The 23,618-nt window shown below is 39.9% G+C and overlaps 1 protein-coding gene across 3 annotated transcripts in view; it reads right to left on the bottom strand.

Annotated features, from left to right (window-relative positions):
- LOC122985074 (guanine nucleotide-binding protein G(o) subunit alpha) overlaps positions 1 to 23,618 on the bottom strand; it is a 96,571-nt gene that overhangs the window by 8,950 nt on the left and 64,003 nt on the right. For 2 of the 3 annotated variants that reach the window (XM_044355461.1, XM_044355458.1), the window contains 5 exons: positions 22,403 to 22,563; positions 13,975 to 14,103; positions 11,711 to 11,840; positions 4,287 to 4,440; positions 42 to 2,605 (listed from right to left, as the gene is read on the bottom strand). In XM_044355461.1, the coding sequence (XP_044211396.1) occupies positions 2,418 to 2,605; positions 4,287 to 4,440; positions 11,711 to 11,840; positions 13,975 to 14,103; positions 22,403 to 22,563 (762 nt within the window). In that variant the 3' untranslated portion in view covers positions 42 to 2,417. Of the gene's footprint in view, positions 1 to 41; positions 2,606 to 4,286; positions 4,441 to 11,710; positions 11,841 to 13,974; positions 14,104 to 22,402; positions 22,564 to 23,618 lie in introns of those variants that run through there. The other variant, XM_044355460.1, reaches the window with a different exon arrangement.

Here is a 23,618-nt window from a genome sequence, read left to right on the forward strand (position 1 = left end):
AACTATGGGTAATTAAAGCATCTTTCAATTCATTCTGAGGGCATATTTGATGAAAAATGAAACAATCCTGGTGAAAATAGACGTAACCTACGTGTTGCCTTGAGTCAATTTATTCATAGCGGCTGGTTGCTACAGCAGCTCGGTTTCCATCCAATTTAGCACAAATACTATCTGAATTTCCAGAGTATCTGCAAGAGAAATTTCCAATTAATACATTTCCATCAACTACTTATGCAAATATTTGGAGTTGGTTCATCAAAATACACAGCTGGTGGCCATTAAACCATTTCATCATCATCAGGAGAAGAGGGCGCAACAAGATGACATTATGGAAATTACGGAATTATGGAAAACATGATGGAAATATGAAATATTTGTTTGATGTATTAATTCGGGGAGCATTACAGTCTCCTTATTGCTTCACACAGATTTGATGTTTGCGTCTTTTCAGTGGAGCGGAAATGTAAGTGGAAATTTAAGTCACCCGCTTCAAGTACGTCATGATTTATTCGCTAAATCTGTTTCCATCGCACTTTTTATCGCATTTTGCTGCTTTTATTGATTCGACATCTTTTCCACTTCAACCAAGTGTAAAAACTTTTTTTGTGATATTTTGAGATTTTTTTCAGGGAGGTTATTTTTTTTTTAATGCACAAATTGAAAAAACAAAACAGGTGGATGGAAACACAGCTAGTGATACTATAACTAGGAGAGCAAAAATAATGTTCTACTCCTACACAGAGGAGCTTTAAGTTGGACTTACTGCAGATTTTAAATCTGAATTCATACAATCAAAATTCAGTAAAATGTTCAGTGAAATGTGAAACTGAAGAATATGGGACAACAGTCATGTTTCATAATTGGGATTACCAGGTTTTAAATGAGCGAGGCTTTGCTGTATTGAAGCTGACACGAGGCTGTTTTTTGTTTCTCTAACTAGTTTATTAACTGGTCCTTTTTATTAACTAGTTGTTGAATCATTATGTTTAGCAAGGCATCATGCTGTTTAACATGGGCCTCAAACCACCGATATTAAATGAATAAAGACATTATGAACTAAACAATCATGTGAATAAATACTGAAAAAATACACAAACTGATAAAATGTCAAATTACTTAAAATTACATTATGATTCTCTGCCCTCATTCATCAGCCAATCACATGATGCCCGCCTCTTAGCAAACTCACCAGCTGCTACCGTATGAATATTAACTCCCTAACTAATTCTGTTACTGAGAAAATAATACGCATTTCAAAAATAATGAGTTTATTGAATCATTTCAAAATTATTCTATTTTTTCTGTATTTATTTATGATGATTTAGTTCATAATGTCTTATCGATGAATGTATTTAATATTAGTGATTTGGAAGCCACACAGTTAAAAGGTCATGGGTAAGTGCAACAGTCACTGTGCATACATCAGAGCAGGACAGTCATCAGAAAACAAAACAAAATCAATAACAAAACATATACAAAGTAATGAAGGATGTGTGTGCAAAAGCTATTTCGCTGAAACATGGGTAGAGAGAGAGAGAAGGGTGGAGGTGGTGGGGGAGGAGGGGGATGCAATAAAGGTACTTGGCCCAAATTAAATTGGGGACGTTGCAGTTATATGGTTTGCTCATTAACTACTAGACTGCCCCATTACATGTCCTATTTAAATCACAGAAATGCTGTTCTTTTGCTTATGATTTCACATTTTCTTTCAAATTCTTCTTGGTAGTACAAGACATAATCTTGTCAACATGTTCAATGTCTCAAACATAATAAGATAATTAAATCTGAAGAAAACATCTGTTTGACCTAAACGGAGTGAATTCAACTTGACCCTGATTCAACTATTTTTAGTTATTTTTACATCAGCACTTCATGTGACTGAGGCATTCATCTACTGTAAGGCGTAAAAAGAGTGACGACTAAAATTAAATTAAAAAAAAAAAAAAAAATTAGAAACACTACCAGGTAGAAGAGTGAGTCTCCACTAGTTCTATGAATAAGGCACTACTGTATGTACATTTAAATCTTATATAGGAACCTTATATCCCTGAAGAGTTGACTTTTCAGGAGGAGAATAAAGGCAACATTGTAGATACTGTGCATAATTTCTGCAGCAACAGATTGAAGTTCAGGCACACACAAAGTACAGTGTTACCCCGACGTGCTGCTGATTCTTCTTTAGACAGGAGGAAGTGAAAAAGACAAAAAGGATTCAAAGAAGTCTCAACCAACCAACCAATCAACCAATGAATTCATTAATTACGAGTCAAGTTGGACTAACAGCCAGCCTGTATGATGACATTGCAAGTGCGGAGCCCACATTCGACTGGCTATCGTATGATGACATCACAGACATGGGCCATACCATGTCGGTAAATAAACACCTTTCATCTATTGGCTAACATTTAACAGCATTATCAGTACAGGCCACACCCCCGCAGGTTATTTGCTATGATGACATCAGTGACAGCATCGAACACAAACTGGATGTTGTTGGTGTCTGTGGCGCAGGTCGAATGGGAGTAGACTTCTTTGTTGGGGGACTTGTTCTTGCTCTCGTACTGAGACTTAATGTAGGCTATTCCCTCCAAGTAAGTGTTTGGGCCTGCGGAAAGAGACAGAGAGATGACATTAATTTGGTGTTGAGTGAAGGCTTGAAAGTGGGATGAACTTACTTTTTTTTTTGTTGTCATTGGAACCTTTTTTTTTTTTTTCTTTTATCAGTGAGCTGTCCTACATTCTGTATCAGCACTATTTTCTCATATTTTCTGAAAACATGACCTTTGACTCTCTTGCTCAGCACGCATTCTGCTGAGGTGTACTCTACTACGCTTACTGCTAGCCAAGCTGTAATAAATGTGATACATGGGCAATTTTTTTTTTTTTCAGACAAAATGAAAAGGTGATTTCAGACTGACAAATGAGATGTGATGGAAAATGTATGTCTTGTTATTGTTGGCAAAGTCTTCCTGTTTCTGAATATTGCCAATGCATCATCAGTCTTTAAACAGCAACAGTTCAAGACTTTGACAGGTAAGAGGTGTTTGAGCCAAAAGAATGGAACCATTATTCATACTGTATATTGATTAATTTTTACAAAAGTGCCAAATCTACTCTACGCCCTTTTGGTTCAAGTCCATTATTATCTGTGAGAGTTAGTTCTGCTTGTAATAAAGAGTTTGTCATGCAGTGGATTTAATCAAGAGCTTTGATTTGTTATAATGCCTTTTGGAAAGCAGATCTCGGTGATTGGAGTCACTTTTGGGCTAAGTGTCACTAACATCTCTCTGGCTCTCAGCCATTAGGAACACTGTGGTTTGTCTGTCTGCTTCAGCTGCAACTTCATCAGAACAGGCACGGAGTCCTGCCATGTAAAAAGGATGAAGAGGAGGAGGGGGGGAGAGGGGGGAGGAGAAGAGGAGAGGAAACAGGTTTGGAATTCTAATTCTCTCTTTCTCACAGTCTCGCTGTTTTGGTCTCTCTTCATCTTGCTTTCCCACAGTCTTGCTTTGATTTTTTTTTTTCTTTCTCATTTTCTCACACTTTCACACATGCTGTCTGTCTCACGTTCTGTTGTTTTCCCCCTACGTTGTCTCGTCTCTCATTTCCTCTTGTCTCGCTCTTGTTTGGACTCCCAGTGGCACTCGGGATTTTATTCACTGCTTCACCCCTTTTTTTATTTATTTGACTCTCATATTTGTTTTGTTCTGGAGTCTGAGTTGATCGTCTCTTCTCTGTTGCATACAATCATCTCTGCCCATTCTGTTCATTTGTCCCCCCCTCTCTCCGTTCATTGTATTCTTCACATTGTTTACCCCTTGTTTTTCTCCTGGGGTTTCCTCATAAGAATAAGGCATTACTGTAGCCTTGTTCACAATTAAGGAGTTTAAAAGGTGTTTATGACTAGAATTTGAAAGGGACAGCAAATTGAAACTGACATCTAGCTGGGACATGATGCATCTCAAGCAGCTGTGTTGGGAGAATTTGACAAACGCTGCTTTCAAATTTTGATGGTGCAGTTATTTAAACGTGCATTGCATCTTTAACACAAACTGCACCAGGCTGTTCAGGTTTCTATTTGGGTAAAATGTAGAACTGTTAAGACTATGTGAGTTTGAGAGAGGGCATGTAAAATTATATGTGGCGTGTAATCACAGATCACAATGAGCACAAAGACCCTATTTCATCTGAAGCAACATACAATCAGTTCTACAGTGACTGCTTGTGTCCACATAAATAAACAGAATATATTATGAACTTGTACTCTCAAGTACATGGATATGTACCGGTATATTCAGGGAAGCAGATGGACAGTGGCGACTTGCTGATCTTGCTTTCAAAGAGGTCCATCTTGTTGAGGAAGAGGATGATGGAGGTGTCCTTAAACCACTTGTTGTTACAGATGGAGTCAAAGAGCTTCAGTGACTCGTGCATGCGGTTCTGCGGAGGAGACATGAGCGCAGGTTAAAAGGGCTTCAACACTCACACTCATGATTCAAGCATACAAATATATATACAATCAAAATAATCATCCAGATAAGCATTAACGCAAGTGTGTTCAGGAAACACTTGCACACTCACTAGTGGCGCTGTTGAGTAATGTTTTGTCTGTGCGTTGACTGTGTTTTATGTTCTGGAGGACATACCTGCTGACTCTGAGCAGGGATTTATGTAATATACATTTCTGCCAGCTGCAGAGGGCAGCGACAGTTTGTGAAGGCAGTGAATTATGAATGTAGTAAAACACCAACAAAGGAGGAGAAGAAGAAACTCACATTCAAATTAAAAGCTTTGTTAATACTTTCTGAGGTAGGAAATTGAGCTAGCTTTAATCTTTAGGCTGGATACACACAATACATTTTGGTGGCAGATGTTAAATGTACTAATATATATAGTATATTAAAGAATACGTGCAATGAAAAACACTATATAATACAAAGATGTAAATTAGCAGCTAAAATGGTAACAAAAGCATGAAAACTTCAGTTGATCACTGAAAACTATGATTAACACATTAAAGATTTTAGTATTTGATCATTTTCTTCATTAGGCACCTTTGTATGTTAGTAGATCATTGGATTGTTCCCCAGTAATCATTTACTCTAGAGTGAGCTATTAGCACCAGTAGACTGCTTTGTTAGCACAAGTGTTTTATAAATGAGTCTACACTGACTAACAATCAACAGAATCCACTCTTCTGTTTGAAAATGAAATCTGTAGACGGTGAAGGGCAAACTATCTTTTGCCATTACTTTGTAATAATCGTGCAAAAAGTTTTTGTAATTCATATAATTAATCCATTACCACGTAAAGCACTCTCTAAAAAAACATTCTAAACCTAAAGCATTGTTTCAAACCTAAAACCTGAGGCTAAGACGGGCTAAGAGCGCTGACAAAAAGACAACTAAAGAAAAAAAAGCATCTCATAATGCTTTCCGCCTTCCTCATGATGCATTTCATTGGTCACATGTCTTGGAAAACGATAGCATTGTCTAAAACTCTCTTACGTCGCATTTGGCTCTAAAGGGAGAAGCATGCAAACGTCGAACCTGGTCTTAATGTGTTAAAGAAACCTGTCCACACTGAATAGAAAGTGCCTAGTGAAGAAAACAGTTTCCCTTTAAGAATAAGTTGAAAGCAGTTTCTCTCTGGTTGTGGATGATTCTTTGTTGCATAGTTCAGGACAGGGGAGGGAAGAACAGGAGATTGATGGAGTCCATCACCCAATCAGAGGAAAATACAACTGTAATATACTATTGAAGATTTAGACAAAACGGATGAGATGGAGGTCAAAATAGTTCATATTCAAGATGAATAATAAAAAAAAGACACATACACACACACACACACACACACACAGATAGATAGATGGATAGATAGATGATAGATAGATAGATATGCAATAAAACATTTGATGAACTAGACTGAAAACAAAGTTGTGAAAACACACAAACATGCAACCAAATATAAAACTTGTCAGTAAAATTCCTCGGTTCACAATCAAAAAGAGGCACTGCTTTCAACTCTTGGTGAGTCTATCAGCCTATCGGGAGGTTTCATACCTGTCTGTGGGTGGAGCATCTGTAGAAGATCTGACTGCTGATTGGTTAGAGAGGACAGTCGATGGCGAGAGTGACAGGAGGAGTGGAAGGAGCCAGAGATGCTGCAGGGCGGAGCTTAGAGCAGGAACAGAAAATGCAAGGGATACACCCTCCCACTTCCCCTCCCTCACCCCCCACCCCCTCAACACACTTAACACACATACACACCTCTCGTGCTGAAAAGAAAGTCTTTAGACAGTTTTCACACAGAGCAGCTGTTAAACCAGAGAATAGCAAGAAAGTGTGTGTGTGTGTGTGTTTGTATTTTCATGGAAACAAGAAAGAGAGGCAGAGAAAAACACAATGCAAGCGGTTCTTGAATAGCAAGAAGGGAATTACGAAGGGAAAGTAGTGTGTATTGTTCTGTATGTGCGTGTAGGGGGACTATTTCAATCGCATGACAACAATAGACCAACAAACAGAGAGAGAGCTTCTCCAGGTAATCATATCGCTGTCTGGATGGAGCAGAGTGGCATGATGTGAACGCTCAGCATCAATAATCTGTAGCCAGAGGCAGACAATGTGCTCTTTTGTTAAGTTGGTACAATGACGATAGAAACCAAAAATAAAAAATAGTACAGGGAAGCTGTTTAATCCAACACTTTTTCAATCATAATTCTACTGTATCTCACATCATAAATGGTTACATCATATACTGTATTTAGACCGTAATGCATTTCTAGAACAAACATGAAATGCCACTTCTGAAAAATACTCTTCTTCTCTGTGAAAAATGATTTGAATACCAAGTTAGAACTTCATCTGATGTATGTAGAGGAGTGAGGGTTTATTTTATAGCAGCTTGATGTCATTTGCACCTGATTTAATGACAGTACCAGTCAAGAAGGTGTGTCTAAACTTTTGATACTGTACCTATGTCCAGCAGCAGGGATTGAATGAACTGCAGGAGGTTTTCACACAGTATAAAGCAGCTGTGGATAACATATGTTGAAAAGTGTTTATTTAAATAGGTTTATTTACATTTTAAGCAGAATTCCATTACTGCTGTAGATTTCCCTCAAATATACGGTTTTGCTCTTGTTGACAAAAATAACCAGATGCACCAGACACTCAAGTTTATTTGTCTGATGTAATCATATAAGGTGCAATCACAGTGAAATGTAACCCTGCCAGTTCCTTCAATTTGTGCATTAAAAAGAGTTTACATAGAATAAGAATAGTAATAAATATATGTGTATGGTTGGAGGGGGGGTTGTCTCAAGCAGTGAGCTCATTTAGGTCAGAAAGGTGCATCCACCTGCTGGCTGCTGATGGCCTCAAAGCGAGCATAAAAGATGTTTAGCTCACTTGATAGACATGCATCAACACTTGATGGAGGGTTTAATGTGTCATAGTTCTTAAGACATTGCCACATGCTTCTGGAATTGTAGTTCCACTTTCTTCCTGTTGTCCCTTTTTGCCTCCTTTATTGCTCCTCTTACATTGTAGGCTGCTGCTTTATAATTGTCCGTGTTTCCAGACTGCAGGCCTAAGTTGAAGGCTCCAGTGTGTGTGTGTGTGTGTTTATGGCATCTCGGATGGTTCTGGTAATCCATGGTTTCTGGTTCTGGAGTGATTTAACTGTAGTTTGGGTACAGTTGCTTCTGTTGTTTCACAAATTAAATCCACCACAGACTCAGTGAATCCATTGATGTCATTAGTGACGTCTTCGGTGGTGTCCTGAGACGTGCTCCAGACTGCGTCATGTAGTGCAGATTGTAGAGTGGCTTCTGATTGACCTGACCATTTTCCGACTGATTCTGGCATCACTGGGGGCATGCTTCATAGTTTGTTTACATACTTTGACCTCAGCAAGATGGCCGTATGGTCGCTATTCCCAATCATGGGTAACGATTTTGCTCTGTAGCCGTTTTTGAACGGCGTGTAGCAGTGACCCAGAGTTCTCCTTGTGGCGCAGTCAATAAGTTGATGGAAGTCAGGCATAACTTTCTGATAATGATTTAAATTCCCTTGGTAGACAGTGCGGTCTGCATTTGATTGACTGTCACATCAATCCTTGTTCATCATCAACCACACTCCTCCGTCTTTTTTCTTGCCAGAGTCCTCTGTTCTGTCTGATTGGTATACAGAAAAAGTCACCTGGTTGAATGGCGCTGTCTGGTATTCCAGGAAGTTTTTGGTGAAACAACGGACATTACAGTTCCTGATATAGTGTTGGAAACTGATGCAGACACGGAGGTCGTCCAGTTTATTATCCAACACCTGTACATTGGCTAGCAGGATGCTTGTCAGAGAAGATCCATGTGGCCGGGATCACAGCCAGCGTTTAATCTCTCCACCTTTACCTCTGTGTTTCCTCTGATGTTGAGATGGATGGAGAGATGGTCTTGTCTATGTGGTCGGGACTGTAATTGGTGTTTATCCCCTTCACCTTTTTCCTCAATGTTTTATCTGATGTTTACATCTGAAAACCTTGTCTGGCCAGGTAGCAGAGTCAGCAGGAGGAGAGTTTACAATGCGGTGAGTTGACCATTTCCCTGTCCTGATGAGTGCCTTGTAGTCATATGTTATTATTGTCCAATATAATTCACAAAAAGTACACATACACACAAACACATTGCCACAGACATGGTTGATGTGTAGCTGTTTGGGGCAAATAAACACAAATGGTCGTACAAGTGATGTGCTGTCTGAACTCACCATAAGACACAGTTTGCACCCAAGTACCAAAATCTGGCTTTGTGTTGCCCCATTTGAATGAACCTCCCATATGTTTGCGCCTCTCCTCCCACCTGTGCGGCACCAAAATACCACACAGAAAGGCAAGGTGAATTGCGCTTACAATTATTACAATAATTACAAGTAGAACAATATAAACAATATAATATGAATTGTATATGCTTTATTTTAATGTGGAAGAGAATAATTGACTCAGCATCTAAACTACAATAGAAACAATCCACCTCTAGATTCTCTTAGGCCAGACAGGATTAGTATTATGGGATTATGTTGCCATTCTAATTAAATTTATGGTGTATCAATGATTTTAATGAACTACCCATAAGGGATATATGCATTACTATATCACTCCCATTACTGAGGGGCTGTTATGTTTGTTGGATTGTGGAATATTTTTACAATGCAAAGTACTTGTCATTTCTGAATCACATGCTATTGACGTGTACCGTAGTAGAACAGACAAATGATGTAGGAGCATGACACACACACACACACACACACACAAAACATTTGGTTATTTGCCTGGTAATTATAACTCCCACACCAGTGTTTGCTCTTTAATAATAATTACACATAATGTCTCTGAGATTTAAACAAAATAATAGCAGAGCTGCTTCTAATGCTGTCTGAACAGATCTAAATCTGTGATGTTAGATGCATTTTGCATCATGCTTTTAATCTCTTAATTTTATTTTGGTGTGCCCCTTTTTGCCACATCTTGCCCACTGCATTTCTACATCAGTTAGTAAAACATCAAACAACGGGCCTGAACTTGTATTTTACCTGTAGGCTGTGTTAGTGGTGAGGTAATAGTGGCCACAATCTCATAGTCTGATCTTTTGAGGTTTTGTCAGTGGAAAAACGTGTATATTTTACAATAGATTTCTCCCTGTGTGATTGTTTAACATCACTGGCAACGGTGAGTCTAGAGATAACGCCTTGCTCTTTGATGCTTGCAGATGGAAATTCTGTTTATAGTGAGCGTGATATGAAACATTTTCTGCTATCAAACACTATAGCTGTAATGACCTCACATCCGTCTACATTTGGACAGATATCTGCGAGAACAAAAAAACCCCCACTATGCACCGATTATATTAACTTAGATATGTAACACATAACTAGAGCCTGTTTTATGGATATTTCCTCTCTTCATCTGACGTTCTTCTGGTGCTCCCAGCTCAGAGGGAGGCTTGATGACATCTGCATAAACAGAGCAGCAACCGAACACAATTTTCCAGCCTGGAATTCTCGGAGGATATACTTCAGGCTTATAAATAGCAGTGAGTGCCGTGCATTCAAATCAGCTTATTTGTTTTAGGTTGCATGGCATCATCTTTACAGATACACGGCATGTTGCACGCAAACAATGAGATACTGCCGTCATAATGGTGTTTTACCAAAACCTTGTTTTCAATATCCATTAGATCCACATAATTCTTTACTTGCTTTTACCACTCCAAAGTTCCTAAAATACTCCTGATACTTGTTGTCGACTGCGTTTTAGAAAAAGAGCAGATTTTTTTTTTTTTTTTTAGTAAAGATTATACTGTGAATTTCCTTTTAAAAATGAGTAAGAGTAAAAAAACACTTCATGGATGCTTTCTACACCTCTTGTATATCTCAGAATCTACAGTCAGCATAATTTGCCTTTGGAGCAACCTGATATACAAAAGTTGAAGTACATGTCCTTCCCTATTATTTAAAACAGGCTACCTGCTTTGGCCAGAATGCTACTCAGTTTGCAGTGTCAGTGCAGGGGAAATTGATTTGCATAGAGAAAAATAACCTGCAAATACAGTGACCCCTTGTATTTTTGCATAGAAACCATCCAGCGGTGTGCTCACCAGAGATGGAAGATCTGCTCTGTTACGTGTTTTGTTAAACAAAAAAGTCCAACAAGTATTTTGAATGTGGCCTTTACGTGCATTCTGTTCATTTGTTAACATGGCTTGTTATGTTATGAATTGGCACTTTTTTTTTTAAAGCAGGACTGTACACTGAAAGGAGATTTAGAGGAAACACCATCCTTTTTTTTTTTTTTTTTTTTTCAGATGTGGGAAAGTATGAACGCAAACCTGTACTGATGCTTTGGTATTATAAAAACAACAACAGATAATGACATAGATGCAAAACAAGAAAGAAGAAAGCAGATGAGTCTGTGAATCTGCCATTCATAAAACATCCTTCATCCAGCCATCCATCCATTTTCTTTACTGCTTATCTTCTAGAGCAGGTTTTCAAAGTCTGAGACTGTGGGCCTCCCCTCAGACAAATCTTGGAAAAGGCGCCTCCTCATCCCCCCTTAGTTTACTTGCTTAGTTTTGCTCAATTGCTGGGTGCCTATGGGTTTATGTTATTTGATCCCATAGACACTCAACAATTGAGCCAAGATAGTGTGACAGGCAACCATTCACACCTACAGGCAATTTAGAGTTACAAATTAACCTGCATGTTTTTGGTCTGTTGGGGGGAAGCCAGAGTACAATCCAAACGCTCTTGCTGTGAGGCTACAGTGCTAACAACTACACCACCGTGCCGTCCAGTCCCTCCCTGTCTCAAGCTTTTACACACACCATATGTTTCATGTCAGCTTACATGTCCTTTCTACACACTGAACAAGCATATAGTCTATCTATATCATAGCTGTTGCAGAGTGTGTGTCAGAATGCATTAACGGACTATGTATACTACACACGTCTCACATCTTGATTGTCTAAAAGCACCCTGGATGCATTGCAGCACAACTCTGATGCTACTTGGTATACGGTTGGTATCTTTTAAAGGTGTGCTCCAATATTTATAAATGGGTCACAAGGCCGCACGGCGACAGAGAAAAAGCATCAGTGAGAAAGGGAGGCGGAGACAAGGGTGAGAGTGAGAATACGCTTGTGAACATCCGTCCTTACCGTGGTCTCGTCCTCGTGCAGCACCTGGTCATATCCGCTGAGCGCCACGCAGAAAATGATGGCTGTGACATCCTCGAAACAGTGGATCCACTTCTTCCTCTCCGACCTCTGACCTCCCACATCAAACAGCCTGACGGACAGAGAGACAGATGTGAATAAACACAAGTGCACGCACACATCACACACACAAACATTTTTTATTTTTTTCATCTTATTCTTATATTACTTCACTTTTTAATCAGTGAAGTTACATTTGAACTCAAAAAACATACTTAATCTCAGTTTATAAACTTTTTTAACCAGATTGGCATGACAGTGAGTCCCGAAGCGTTATCAGTTGTGGGATCGTTGCATTTATAAACCATCCAGTAAAGGCACATTACTTTCAAATGTGACAACTCTGGCCCGCCTCCCAGTCTATAAAGTAGTTCTCTCCCTGGCAATGATCTGATATAGCAGTGTTTCCCCTGTAATTGTACAAGCCTGGCAGGCCTCCAGCCCAACAAGAATGCCTGCCAGGCCAAAAAAAATTTTTTTTAATGCCAAATATTTATTTATTCAAAAATCATTTGCATTTGGGAACCTCTGTTCAGCACTTTCAAAATGTAAATAAACCTCTGTGTTGTTGCCTGGGAAACTCTTGGCAGCGTAGCTCGTTTTAAGGAAAAGGGCAGTGCGTAATGTGTGTGCGTAGCGAGTGAGTGGTTGAGCGAGTGTGAGTGGCAGAAAAGTGACAGTGAATGTGAGCGGAGCAGAGGAAAAGGTTAGCAGTAAGTTGTCAGTCTGGCAGTAAATGTACAGTACAGACTACAGTGTGTCAGTTAATAAATGCTGCAGCTTGTCAAGAGAAAGAAAAGTCACGTCTGTTGTTTCCCCATCTGCTGGAAAAGTGAAGGGGTTAGCTCCAAAGTTAGCAACAATGGGTCAGCCTAACCTGAGAATGCTAAACAGAGAAATGGAGAAATGTGTGGCTGCTCAGTCCCCCCCTAGGGATAACTCTGTATAGTTACCTTGAACGTTATTGATCAACCCAAGTGTGTGATCCTTTTCACTGTTTTATTTTGTCTTTTTTGTGTTTGAGAGGTATGGGATCAGTTTTCATCTCATTGTACATTTTATCTTTTGGATGTACAATCAATTGACACGCTTGATGTGCAGCATCACTGGGGTTTATGAGATGTTTTGTCATGACCATGTTGTGTCCATTTTTTTTTTTTTTTTTTTTTTTTTTAAATCATTTTCCCCTCCTTAGCTATTTTATACTGAATCTGACACTGTAATTTTTTACAGGTCTATTTCAGACATTTCAGACTCCTGTCATCAGACAATGTGACATTTTTTAGGATATAGGATGTTTGGTACTGGTCTCTGTGTGCTGTTTTCCAACAGATATTTAGTTTTATACTCCACAGAGAGGGAACGGAGTCCGCTCTCTCATGTATTTTTGTGGAGTTTAGAATAAAGTGAAAAATCCCCGACCAGAAAGCACTGAATCCAGTAAATGAACCCAGTTGTACATGTGATGGGTATAATGGTAGGTAGGTTGATGGGTTACACCCAATACAGGAACACTGAAGCCTCCCACGCAGTGCCTGACTGCCAGTAATAGCGATTGAACTGACAATATTTAGGCTTTTCAACAAAACACACCCAGAACACCGCCTACTCAACTGTAAGAAAAACAGTGGAAAGTATCATTCAGCTGAACTAACATTTCTCTGCATGTTTAAATTGACTGGATGTGTGTGTTTGTGTGTTTGTGTGTGTGTGTGTGTGTGTGTGTGTGTATATGAGAAAGATTTCAACAGAAAGCAAAAGAAAAAGTGAGATAAACATCAGTTGCCAAGTGTGATGGTGCATCCATCCAGAAAAATAATTGGTGTCTACAGTTTATTAACCTCTCCGCTCCGTGTGCCTATTAATACGTTAATGCGTGTGTATGAACACGCACACAACAGGGGCAGAAATACGGTAATTAAATTTGAGGTCAGAGCAAGACTCCTCCCATCTTTTCTCTCTTAGTTCCCTTTCCCGCTACCATCTCGACACGCCCCTCCTCCGCTATCATTCCCACAAGTCCTTGCTCTAACTGAATAAGATGTCAGATAATCATAAACATATACACTTGTGTAAATCTTTTAATTCTATTCATTATAGACTAGAGTTCCTGTTGGATGCATGGAAAGGCTTAAGTTACAAATCTCAAAATTTTATGCAGTCTCTGCATCTACTTGTTTGTGCGCTCCTCATGGTGAGTCACTGACCTGAAGTGGAGGTTTTTGAAGGTGAAGTGTGTCTCGACGATACCCGTGGTCTTCACTCGGGTCCTCAGGATGTCCTGCTCTGTCGGCTGGTAGTCTGCCGCACCAATCCGATCTAGGCTGTCTAGGTAGCTGCACACGGACACAGATAACAAAGAGCCCGACTGTAAATTAGCAGCAACTTACAAGTGTAAAATCATGCAAAACAAAACTGACATTTGACCATTTGCTATATCCCACCCCCCCTAATACTAATGAGACTTTGGATTTCTCCACATGCTGATTTGGTGTGCGTGGGGCTGCAACAAGAGCCAATCTTTCCAAAACCAAAAACACAAGAGGTAAAAGTGTAGGGAATGGATTAAGCAGTGTTTCTCTGCTCTAACATGAGCTGCAATCATTAGCATGTCTGGCTAACTAGCTTACTACCTACAGTAAATTACTTGAGGAACAAGAGTTTGAGTTTCTGTTGGGTCACATTAAAAAGTCCCTGTAACAATAACTGTGTAGTATTGTCCCATTGTTTAGCCAAATAGGGTTACAAAATAAGAGTATGATATGACTTATAATGACTTATAATACTAGGACTTACTAGTTCTACATGATGACTTTTCTGACAAATGTTACAGTTGACAGAGTAGGAGTACTATCATTTAAAATGTCTGCATTTGTGCTGCTGTACTCCACTCTGTGTTACAGTATAAACCCGCTGATGTACAGTATGTCACGGCTCAGGAGGGTGAAACAGTAAACATTACATAACGAGCAGAAAGTGACACCCACTCACTGGATTATGGTCATTAACGTGTAAATGTGCAACGCTATTGACTTCAGCGAGGTCATTTTCTTTCCTCGACCGCGCTCCCTCTACAGGGGGGGTCAGAGGTCAGGGTCAGCTGCAAAACAACTACTAGAACAAGTAGGGAATCTGTAAAAAAATAACACTAACTATACTGGTCAATTACCTTTTCACCTTTTAACATTTTGTATCATATCATACTCCAATGTGACAATTTGTTTGTTCTTTTACAGTATTTTATAGTAGTAGTATTCAAGTTGTCTGAAGCAGTGTACACATTGATGACAAGAAGTGAAAAGGGGCAGTGGTTAGGTGTTGTAATGGAATATCACAGGAAGTGGACCTTTATCTTTTAATGTAAAAGTATAAATCAAAAAACAATCGACAGAACAGCGTTTAAAAATGACAACAGTACAACTTCTGGTGTCAAAAGGATACGCCAGCAGATTAGATGGATGCCGTCGGTGCTGTAGTTGAGGAATGGTCACTCTACCTAGAAGTCTTTTAACATACAATATAACCAGACTCCTCTGATGCATGTGTTGGCTAGCTGGTTTTTTTCCCTAACTGACAGAAAGCTTCAGTTCTTAAACCAAATGCAGACTGAGTTCTCAGCATAGCATGCAAATTATTTTTCCTCACAACAACGATTGAGAAATTATTGGTATTCTGAGCCAACAGAAACAAGCTGACAGATAGTCGGGCAGAAAAACAGAAGAGCAGAGAGGACGAGCAGAATATATAACCGCATGCATCCATCTAGCGTAATGGATGTAAAGCTTTTTATTTATAGACCGATGAAAGTGTTGTTTCAGAGCTTTTAAACGTATGCCGAGTTACTTCCGAGAGAGTGAGAGGAAAAGATAAAGGATGGAGAGGGAGATGCTGGACTGATGGCAACAAGAAGTGGTTGGCACACATACCCACAAGCGCACTCGCACAGCTTCAGTGATAAGAACTATTGATTATACAGAAGCAGATAGGAAGAGCTGAAAGGGAGGAGACAAAGAGAGGGTGAGAGGGAGGAAGAAAGTGGGATCACATTGCAACAAAGCAATGTGATCTGCTCAACATTTTTTTTAAAAAAAGGAAAATTGTTACAAACATGGGCCGTATCATGTGTAAAGCACCATCTGTCCACTTATAGAGCATCAGCAGTCTCTGATTTGGATAATGTTACCAGTCTATTGCTGAAAAATGATAGTGATCTGGTGATTCTATTGTTATGATGTAGTATTATGCTTAAAAACTGAAAAAGAGGAAAAATGGGAATGGCTGCACAATCCTAAAAATCCTATTGTAACTGTGAGTTTCACACAGCTAGACGATATGTAGAATAAGAAACATTCTACAGTCATATGGCAATCAAGCCATGGATAACATCAATCAACCGGTAAAGATGTTTTTTTTTTAAAGTTCATCACCAATCAGTCTGTGTGGAAACAGAGAACGTTCGTCGTCTTCTGTTATTATTTCCAGCAGCGATAATCATGCAGGTGTTGTAGCTCTATCCTGTCCTGTTTAAACAAAATCAACAGGGCTTTAACAGACATATAAATCCAGCTGGAAAGGCCTGAGAAGCACTCTACGTGACGGAGGGAAGGTTTAAACAGCTCTGAATCTGAGTCTGTATCACCTTCTACCAGATGCACATGTTTGTTGTCTGCCAGATGTTAAATATGTCTTATTGTGTTTCAGTGTGGAGACTGGTAACTTTTTGGAAGCAAGTTACAGTTACAGATTTGTCTGCCTCAATGAGGACGTGGTCTAATGTTTAAATATCATTGTATCATGGTATTGGTCAGCACACAACAGAATATGACATTTATAAGCTGTACTGTATGCTAGAAGTCATTGAATGATATACTTATGTTTGACAATAGAGTGTCTCTGCACTAACAACACCACCAGGCTGCACTTAGATATTTGACTACCGAGTAAGAAAGGTCTCTCAAACTTATTGTTGAGGCTTATAGATTTGACTTTCATGACCTTGACCACCACAGGAGGTTGAACCGTCTCTGAATAGAAGCTGGATATAAGCTCATCCTGCTCACTGTGTCTGCCCTGCAGTCATTTTTCACTGAAACATTTCTGACCTGACCGACCACTAACACAAACGCTAACATTATTTTATGTAAAGTACTGCTGTCCCCCGAAGGTGTTTTATTAAATCATGCCTCTGCAGGCTTTTAACTACGCCCGTGTAGCCTGGTTTTTAGACAGTGTTCAGAATGTGGACCACCGCTGCATTAGTCTTTTTTTTTTTCTTCATCCTGATATTACTCTTCATGGTGCACTAAGTCGATTAACACCAGTGGCCCGGTCTAGGCTTGTCTCATTTCCCTGGTGATGTACAGTATTATAGATTATCACTGAAAGAGTATGAGGGACAAAAGAGAGACAACTGGAGAGAATGTTGTCTGTGAGGTGATAATGATGTGTGTGTTTTCAGCACAGAAAACCACGGAGTTCTCCGGACAAGTTGTGATATTCAGCCTCTCGACGTTCTGTTAAGAAACACGCTCCACTCCTCCCTCAGTCACAGACTCTTCTGTTTTCAGCAGCCTGCAGTGTTGTTAATGTGCAAAAAGAGTGACTGGTAACACTGCGGCTCGATGCTGATGCAGGACTGGAGGTCTTTATGTATTTTGGGGGGGAAACTGGAGAATGTGTGCAAGGACTGGAGAGCAGGATGAGACGGGAACATGTAACCGGCTACAGAGATGCAGACAAGTGGGTAAACTCAGGTGCAATGACCCTACATTTGCCACTTACACTGGCATATGGTTCACTACAGAAATAAAACCCATCAAACAAGAGCAACACATTATAATAGAGTAGCTGGCTCAGGCTGCATTCACAACACTGTTTAAAAAAAAAAAAAAAAGCATTTCATATTCTTCTCAAAATGTTGTCAAAAGCCCAAATTTTGCAGGATTATTAGTGATAATTGTTAAAAATAAAAGCTGCTATTGAGGCTGATAGATATTAAGGCAGAATTTGTATTGAAATACATCCAAACATGTCTATGTGTGTGTTTTTTTTTAACAGAATCAGCCAGCCAGCCAAGGAAGGTCAGCTCCACTGTCCTGCTTCATAGCTGTTGCTAGGTAACCTGCTTTTAGATGGTTAGAGACGTCTCCCCTACTGTTATGTTCTGACACATATTTACAACTGGCATTTGTCACTTCTGCAGGAGCCGCTGCAACATGATACAACCTGGGTACACCACATAAAAGCTCCCTGAATCGATCAGAGGAAAAGCTCTGTTATTATTTAGCACAGAGAAGAAGATAAAGCAGGAAATTTCACACTAGCGGTGAAGACACTTTCCGAGGCATGCTTTAAATCAACACTGACCCCATCATGACATCTATTTAGTATTTTAGGCTTTTGTGAAAAGAAGCATGCTGACCTTTAAGCAATGGGTTACTTCTGTTGTCAACAGAATATAAGATGAACAATTTTCTAAAGGCTGCGACATTCAACACCTAACAGCTCCTCGCTACCAGGATGGACGATAGCCGCTTTCACATAAGAAAAACAGACATTTTCCGGAGTTGCCCTTTCACACATATAGCACACAACAGATGACTGTCCATGTCAGATGCGCTCTCACCTACAGGAAATACTCCGTTTGGTTTAGGTGAGGAGTGTCGCCTGGGTGGAGCGTGCATGAGGCAGGACATGACGCAAAAAGTACACTGCGGTTGTAATTCGGCGTTTTTAAGCTTTTCACCTTTACAAGATAACACAGGAAGTCCTCTCTCCCATTAGCACTAGCTTCACAACGGAGTATTCAGGCCCAGTCAAAACAATGCAGCTTAGCTGGCTTGCTGCGTTCATCCAGCGCTAGCCGCTTGCTCGCTGTGGATTCTCCAGGAAATGACCTGCTTTATTCACACACGGACTCACTAGGACATTACCTGAACTTTGTGCTAAGGAGCTGGCAGGGTAAAGTCCGTTTAATGTCCGATCTGACTGATTCGGACATTTGCGTTCACACATACAGCTCCTCCGGATAATGTCCGGAAAGGTTCGGTGTTACAGTGCATGTGTGAAAGGAGCTTAAGTTTACCTATTAAAATCAATATGGCTGAAGCAGCTTTACATTATGACCTGGAAAGATGATAAATGATGTCAAATAATCAAAGATGCAAGATGCTAAAACAATATCTGCAGTAAATTATACTGACATTTCAGTTCTGTACAAGCTATTTGAGCTCTTTGCACTTGATCTATAGAAAACTGCACTTTTTTTCAATGTAATAATGAACCAAAGCATCAAAGCCATTAGCCAGCTACCTATTCCACATGGCATTTCTATGTCAGTGCATACATGTGTACAGAGGGCAGTGATTGTGTTTGTTTTTTTAATGAAGTGTGTACATGCATAGCACTGTGTGCCACAAAGGCAGGGGATGTAAATCATAGACAGAGTGTATATGTATTGTGGTAAATAGGTCAGTACATGCAGGACATTTGCACAGAGATAGAGAGGCAGAGGTGGCTTCAGGCGGTACTTGCTACTCTCAGAATAGAGCTTTCTGCTTTCTATGGAATGAAAACACACATTACATGCATGTGCGATCACACACACACACAGTACAGTATAGAGCAGGGGAGATGCTTGGATATGTGTGTGTGTGTGTGTTTATTCCTGGTCCTAACTGTCTTCAATAAACTTTAACTGAGCCTAAAATTAACAGCTGATGACAGAGAATCTTCTTGAAAACAAAGTCGTAAAATATCTTAACTTTGGGGAAATGTCATCAACTTTCTGCCGTTACAGATTTTTAAGAAGCGCGCGCACACACACACACACACACACACACACACACACACACACACACACACACACACACACACACACACACACACACACGGGGTCTGATCATGTGATATCTGTCCTATCGCTTCATTGGCTGCTCGGTCTGTTCTGCTCCACAGGCCACAACATAATAGGAAGTACGCATCAATCTTTAATGTGACATTTACGACGCGCGCACCGGCACACGCTCACAAACAGATTGGATGTTACTTGAGTCAACTGACCACATGTAAATGTTGATAGTTTAGCTGCCAAGATGTCTGTCGCAATGAGAGATTACAAAGTGCTGAACCTCGCTCCCATCTCTCTCTCTATCTGTAGTTGCTCTCTCATCATTTTTGACTTTCCTTCCTTTTTTGGTCCCTTTTGTCTTGCAGTGTGTATCGTTCAATCATTTTGATATGTTTTCTACGTCTGAGCCTCTGTTTTTAATTCCTCAGCTTTAACTTTTCCCTTTCCTTATCTCTCTAGATGTTTCCTGTCCTTTCTCTCCTCTCTTCACTCTTCTCTATCTGCTACTTATTCTGTTTTATGTTGCATTAACTTTGCTTCTAGACGCTTATTCTAGGTAAGCAATACCACCAACAAGATATCTTTACACAATAAATAATGACTGATAATGCACGAGCTGGAGGTGAAGCTTTTCTCTGCAAGGTTGATTATTTTCCTCAGGAGACCTTGGAGTGCATTACCCTGCTTCTACCACTGTGCAGCCACTTAACCAAAGAAAAACACAGCCTGTTTGTTCCTTTGTAGTCAGTTTAACCTCTGGTTAGGTTTGTTGCACCAGAAATAACGTAATAGGAAGCAGAAGTAATGTTGCTATGGTTACTCAATCTTTCAGAACGGTGGTTTAACTGCTGATGTGAATTTTTGTTTGATGTGCCCCAGTTTACAGTTCAAATGGATTCCTGTCAGCCAATCAGAAACCATTAACTTTCTTGATTGTGGTATGAATACAATTTGACATTTGTTGAGGATTTCTGACACATCCTGCCGCCTCTTATGTCAGCAAAACTGTAAGACTAAGTCACACAAGCTAGTTAAGTAAAGCCAGTAATGTTGCAGCAGAAAAAAAAAGGCAGGCAAACTTTTGAGTGACATTTTCTGGATGAATATTATGACTCACTGACATAAACATAATTAAAGGGTATTTCAAAATAAGAGTTATGTTTGTGCTTTTTCCTACGAAAGGCCCTGTTGTCATATCTTTACTTTTATAATCAGTGCATGTAAAAAAAAAAGTATATCAGCTGAAGCTACATAAGCTACATCCACTACATCCATGCTCGGAGCCTGTATAGTAGTAGTGGTGCATGATGTGTGTGTCGCTCACGGCAACATAAATGAAATGCCTCCCTCCTTCGCTCTCCTTCCATTTTTCTTCATGTCACTGTGTGTAATTTCACTGGATGTATGGTGCACAATTAAACAAGAGCTACATGCACAAACATAGCACTTGAAGGAAATGACTCCCCCTCCCCCCCCTCCTCTCTCACTCCCTCCCGCTCCCCCTCCCCCACCTCTCTCTCTCTCTCTCCCTTGCTGTCTCTCTCTCTCTCTCTCTCTCTCTCTCTCTCCCTCTTCACCCACACACAGGCACTCAGCATAAATCAGGCCTGGTACTTATAATGGTGATCGACTGCGTGTTGTAATAGCTGGTGTATGATCGCATTTAGAAGATTATAAATAAATAGCGGTGTATGTTTGTGTGGTTTTTTTGATGTGTAGGTAGAGGATTGGGTCGACTAAAGACTGATTTAGTGATCTGGACATAGAAAATCAGCTGGGCAGGTGGAATATATATATATATATATATATATATATTATATACGCACACACACACACACACAAACACACACACACTCACTGCTGTGCTGAGTCAGTGAGCTGCAGGTGCTTATGGGGGAACACACACCACTGTCATACTCTACCTCTACTATCAGTTTTCATTTCATCATCAAAACTTTGGTGAAAAGTATTAGTCACTGACCTTTTTTCACTACAAAACAAGAACTGTGATGAAATGTTTTACATTTTTCATCAACAGATAAAAAAAGAGACAATAATGTTAAATGTGAACAAATGCACAAGTTAACTATTTACTGTTTTAATGCCAGGTCTTACTCAGCGACATGCATGCATCTATAGAATCATACAGTGCAGCTGCTGTTTAGTAAAACAGTATCCTCTACCTTCTCTTCAGGAGCTGATTTAGCTGCCTGGCCTGTTGCATGAATAAGCAGCATCTTGCATTCAGTAATGTTACCTGACGTTACCACTACTTGGATGAAATAGATTTATGGGCTGAATTCATCTACAAAATAGAGAATTAGGCAAGCAGATGCAACAAAACATCTGGGACAAACTACAAAAACAAAGAGGTCAGCCTGCAGACATCTCTGAAACGCTAATGTAACATTATCAAGTTACACAGACAGTTACAGCTGCCTCAACGATCTTAGAAGACATAAAAATTCATGACATAAATGAGACTAAAGGTTCACTGACAACAATAAGACTAACACAACTGCAGTTTTTGTTGAATAAAACTAAAAAAATGAAATTACTTGACAAAATACACACCTACACATGTAAACAACCTGCGAAAACACGATAAATGAGCAGAAACTCAGTTTACTCAGCTTTTAAACTGCAGGCAAAATCAATCATTTTCTGAAAATGTAACAGATTATCCCCAGTAGGAGGTCACATCATACCTTTCATTTGTTTGTTTTTTAACTGTACTCAACAACTTGTACACACACACACACACATAAAGGACGGCCTGTACGTACTACTGCGCTGAGTCGTTGAGCTGGTACTCTCGGGCACGACTGAAGCACTCCTGGATGCCTGAGTCGGACCACAGACGCATCATGGCGGACAGCAGCTCGGCGGAGTAAGGCTCCGTGTCCTCCATGCGACTGACCACGTCACACACCATCTTGGCGTCCGCCTAAAGGAAGACAGAAGCAGGTTAAGGTCATGATAAAAGGTCTGATGTAACGCTTACATTATTAAAACATCATCACACTAATTATGAGACATTAGTACGATTATGGTAAACAAACGAGATCACAGCGAGAGCGTCACCCTGTCTGATGCGTTTTAAATTTGAAATAAAGATTGTTACGACTGTATGATGAGTACTGTGTGCAGTTTGACAGTGTGTGTGTGTGTGTGAGATATATTAAAATGTAGAACTATTACACAAAGCACAAAAGCAAGAAAATGAAAGTTATAACCTGGAACAACATGGATGAAGGATGACAAGCAGAGAGGTTAGAGGTGCAGCAACAACAATCACACAAAGCGATTACAGGGGATGACAGAAGAAAAGAACAAGATTGGCAGGAGAGGGAAAAGAATGAGAGTGTTTTTAGCTCTCTTTGAAAGCCTTCATAAAAGTGTAATTTTAAATCCACGTGTCACTCCGGACCCTGAGTCAGTAAAGAAGCAGCAACAATACCAGAGCGGTTTATGAAGAGGCCCAGAGTTCAAATTCCTTTTAAATGTTGGTCAAATTGCAATGTGGGCAAACCTTTGAGAAGACTACAGTAGCTGAGTTTTTTTTTTTAAAAAACCACAAATGCTAGCTCACGTAAAATCAAGAGGGATGGAAATAGAGTAGAAAATCTATATGAAAATTGTGCCAGCTGGACTCGTAAAAGCTTTTTTTTTTTTTTTTTTCTTCTCTCTCCCCCTTCTGTTCTCTAGCTGCGGAGAAGGAGCCACAGAGGAGGCTGTTGTCATGCAGCAGCGGCGGTCTGGCTCTGGTTCCTCTCCGCTGGCAGAGAGCTCTGGTCTGCACTGAGCTCCTGAGGAGGAGTCACTGTCTCAAATCTCAAAACTGTTTAGGTCATACAATTACAACAGTCCAGTCAATAAGCTGCCAGCTCTGCTTCACATAAGGCTTTTTCAATACTTCATAGAAGCAAATTATTAACCGTATGCTTCCTGTTGTTTTGGTGGAATTTAATCATCTACCCGAGTCTTTTCCTTCACTCGCAT

The sequence above is a fragment of the Thunnus albacares genome, chromosome 7 (genome assembly GCF_914725855.1).
Source record: "Thunnus albacares chromosome 7, fThuAlb1.1, whole genome shotgun sequence".
NCBI classification, from domain to species: Eukaryota; Metazoa; Chordata; class Actinopteri; order Scombriformes; family Scombridae; genus Thunnus; species Thunnus albacares.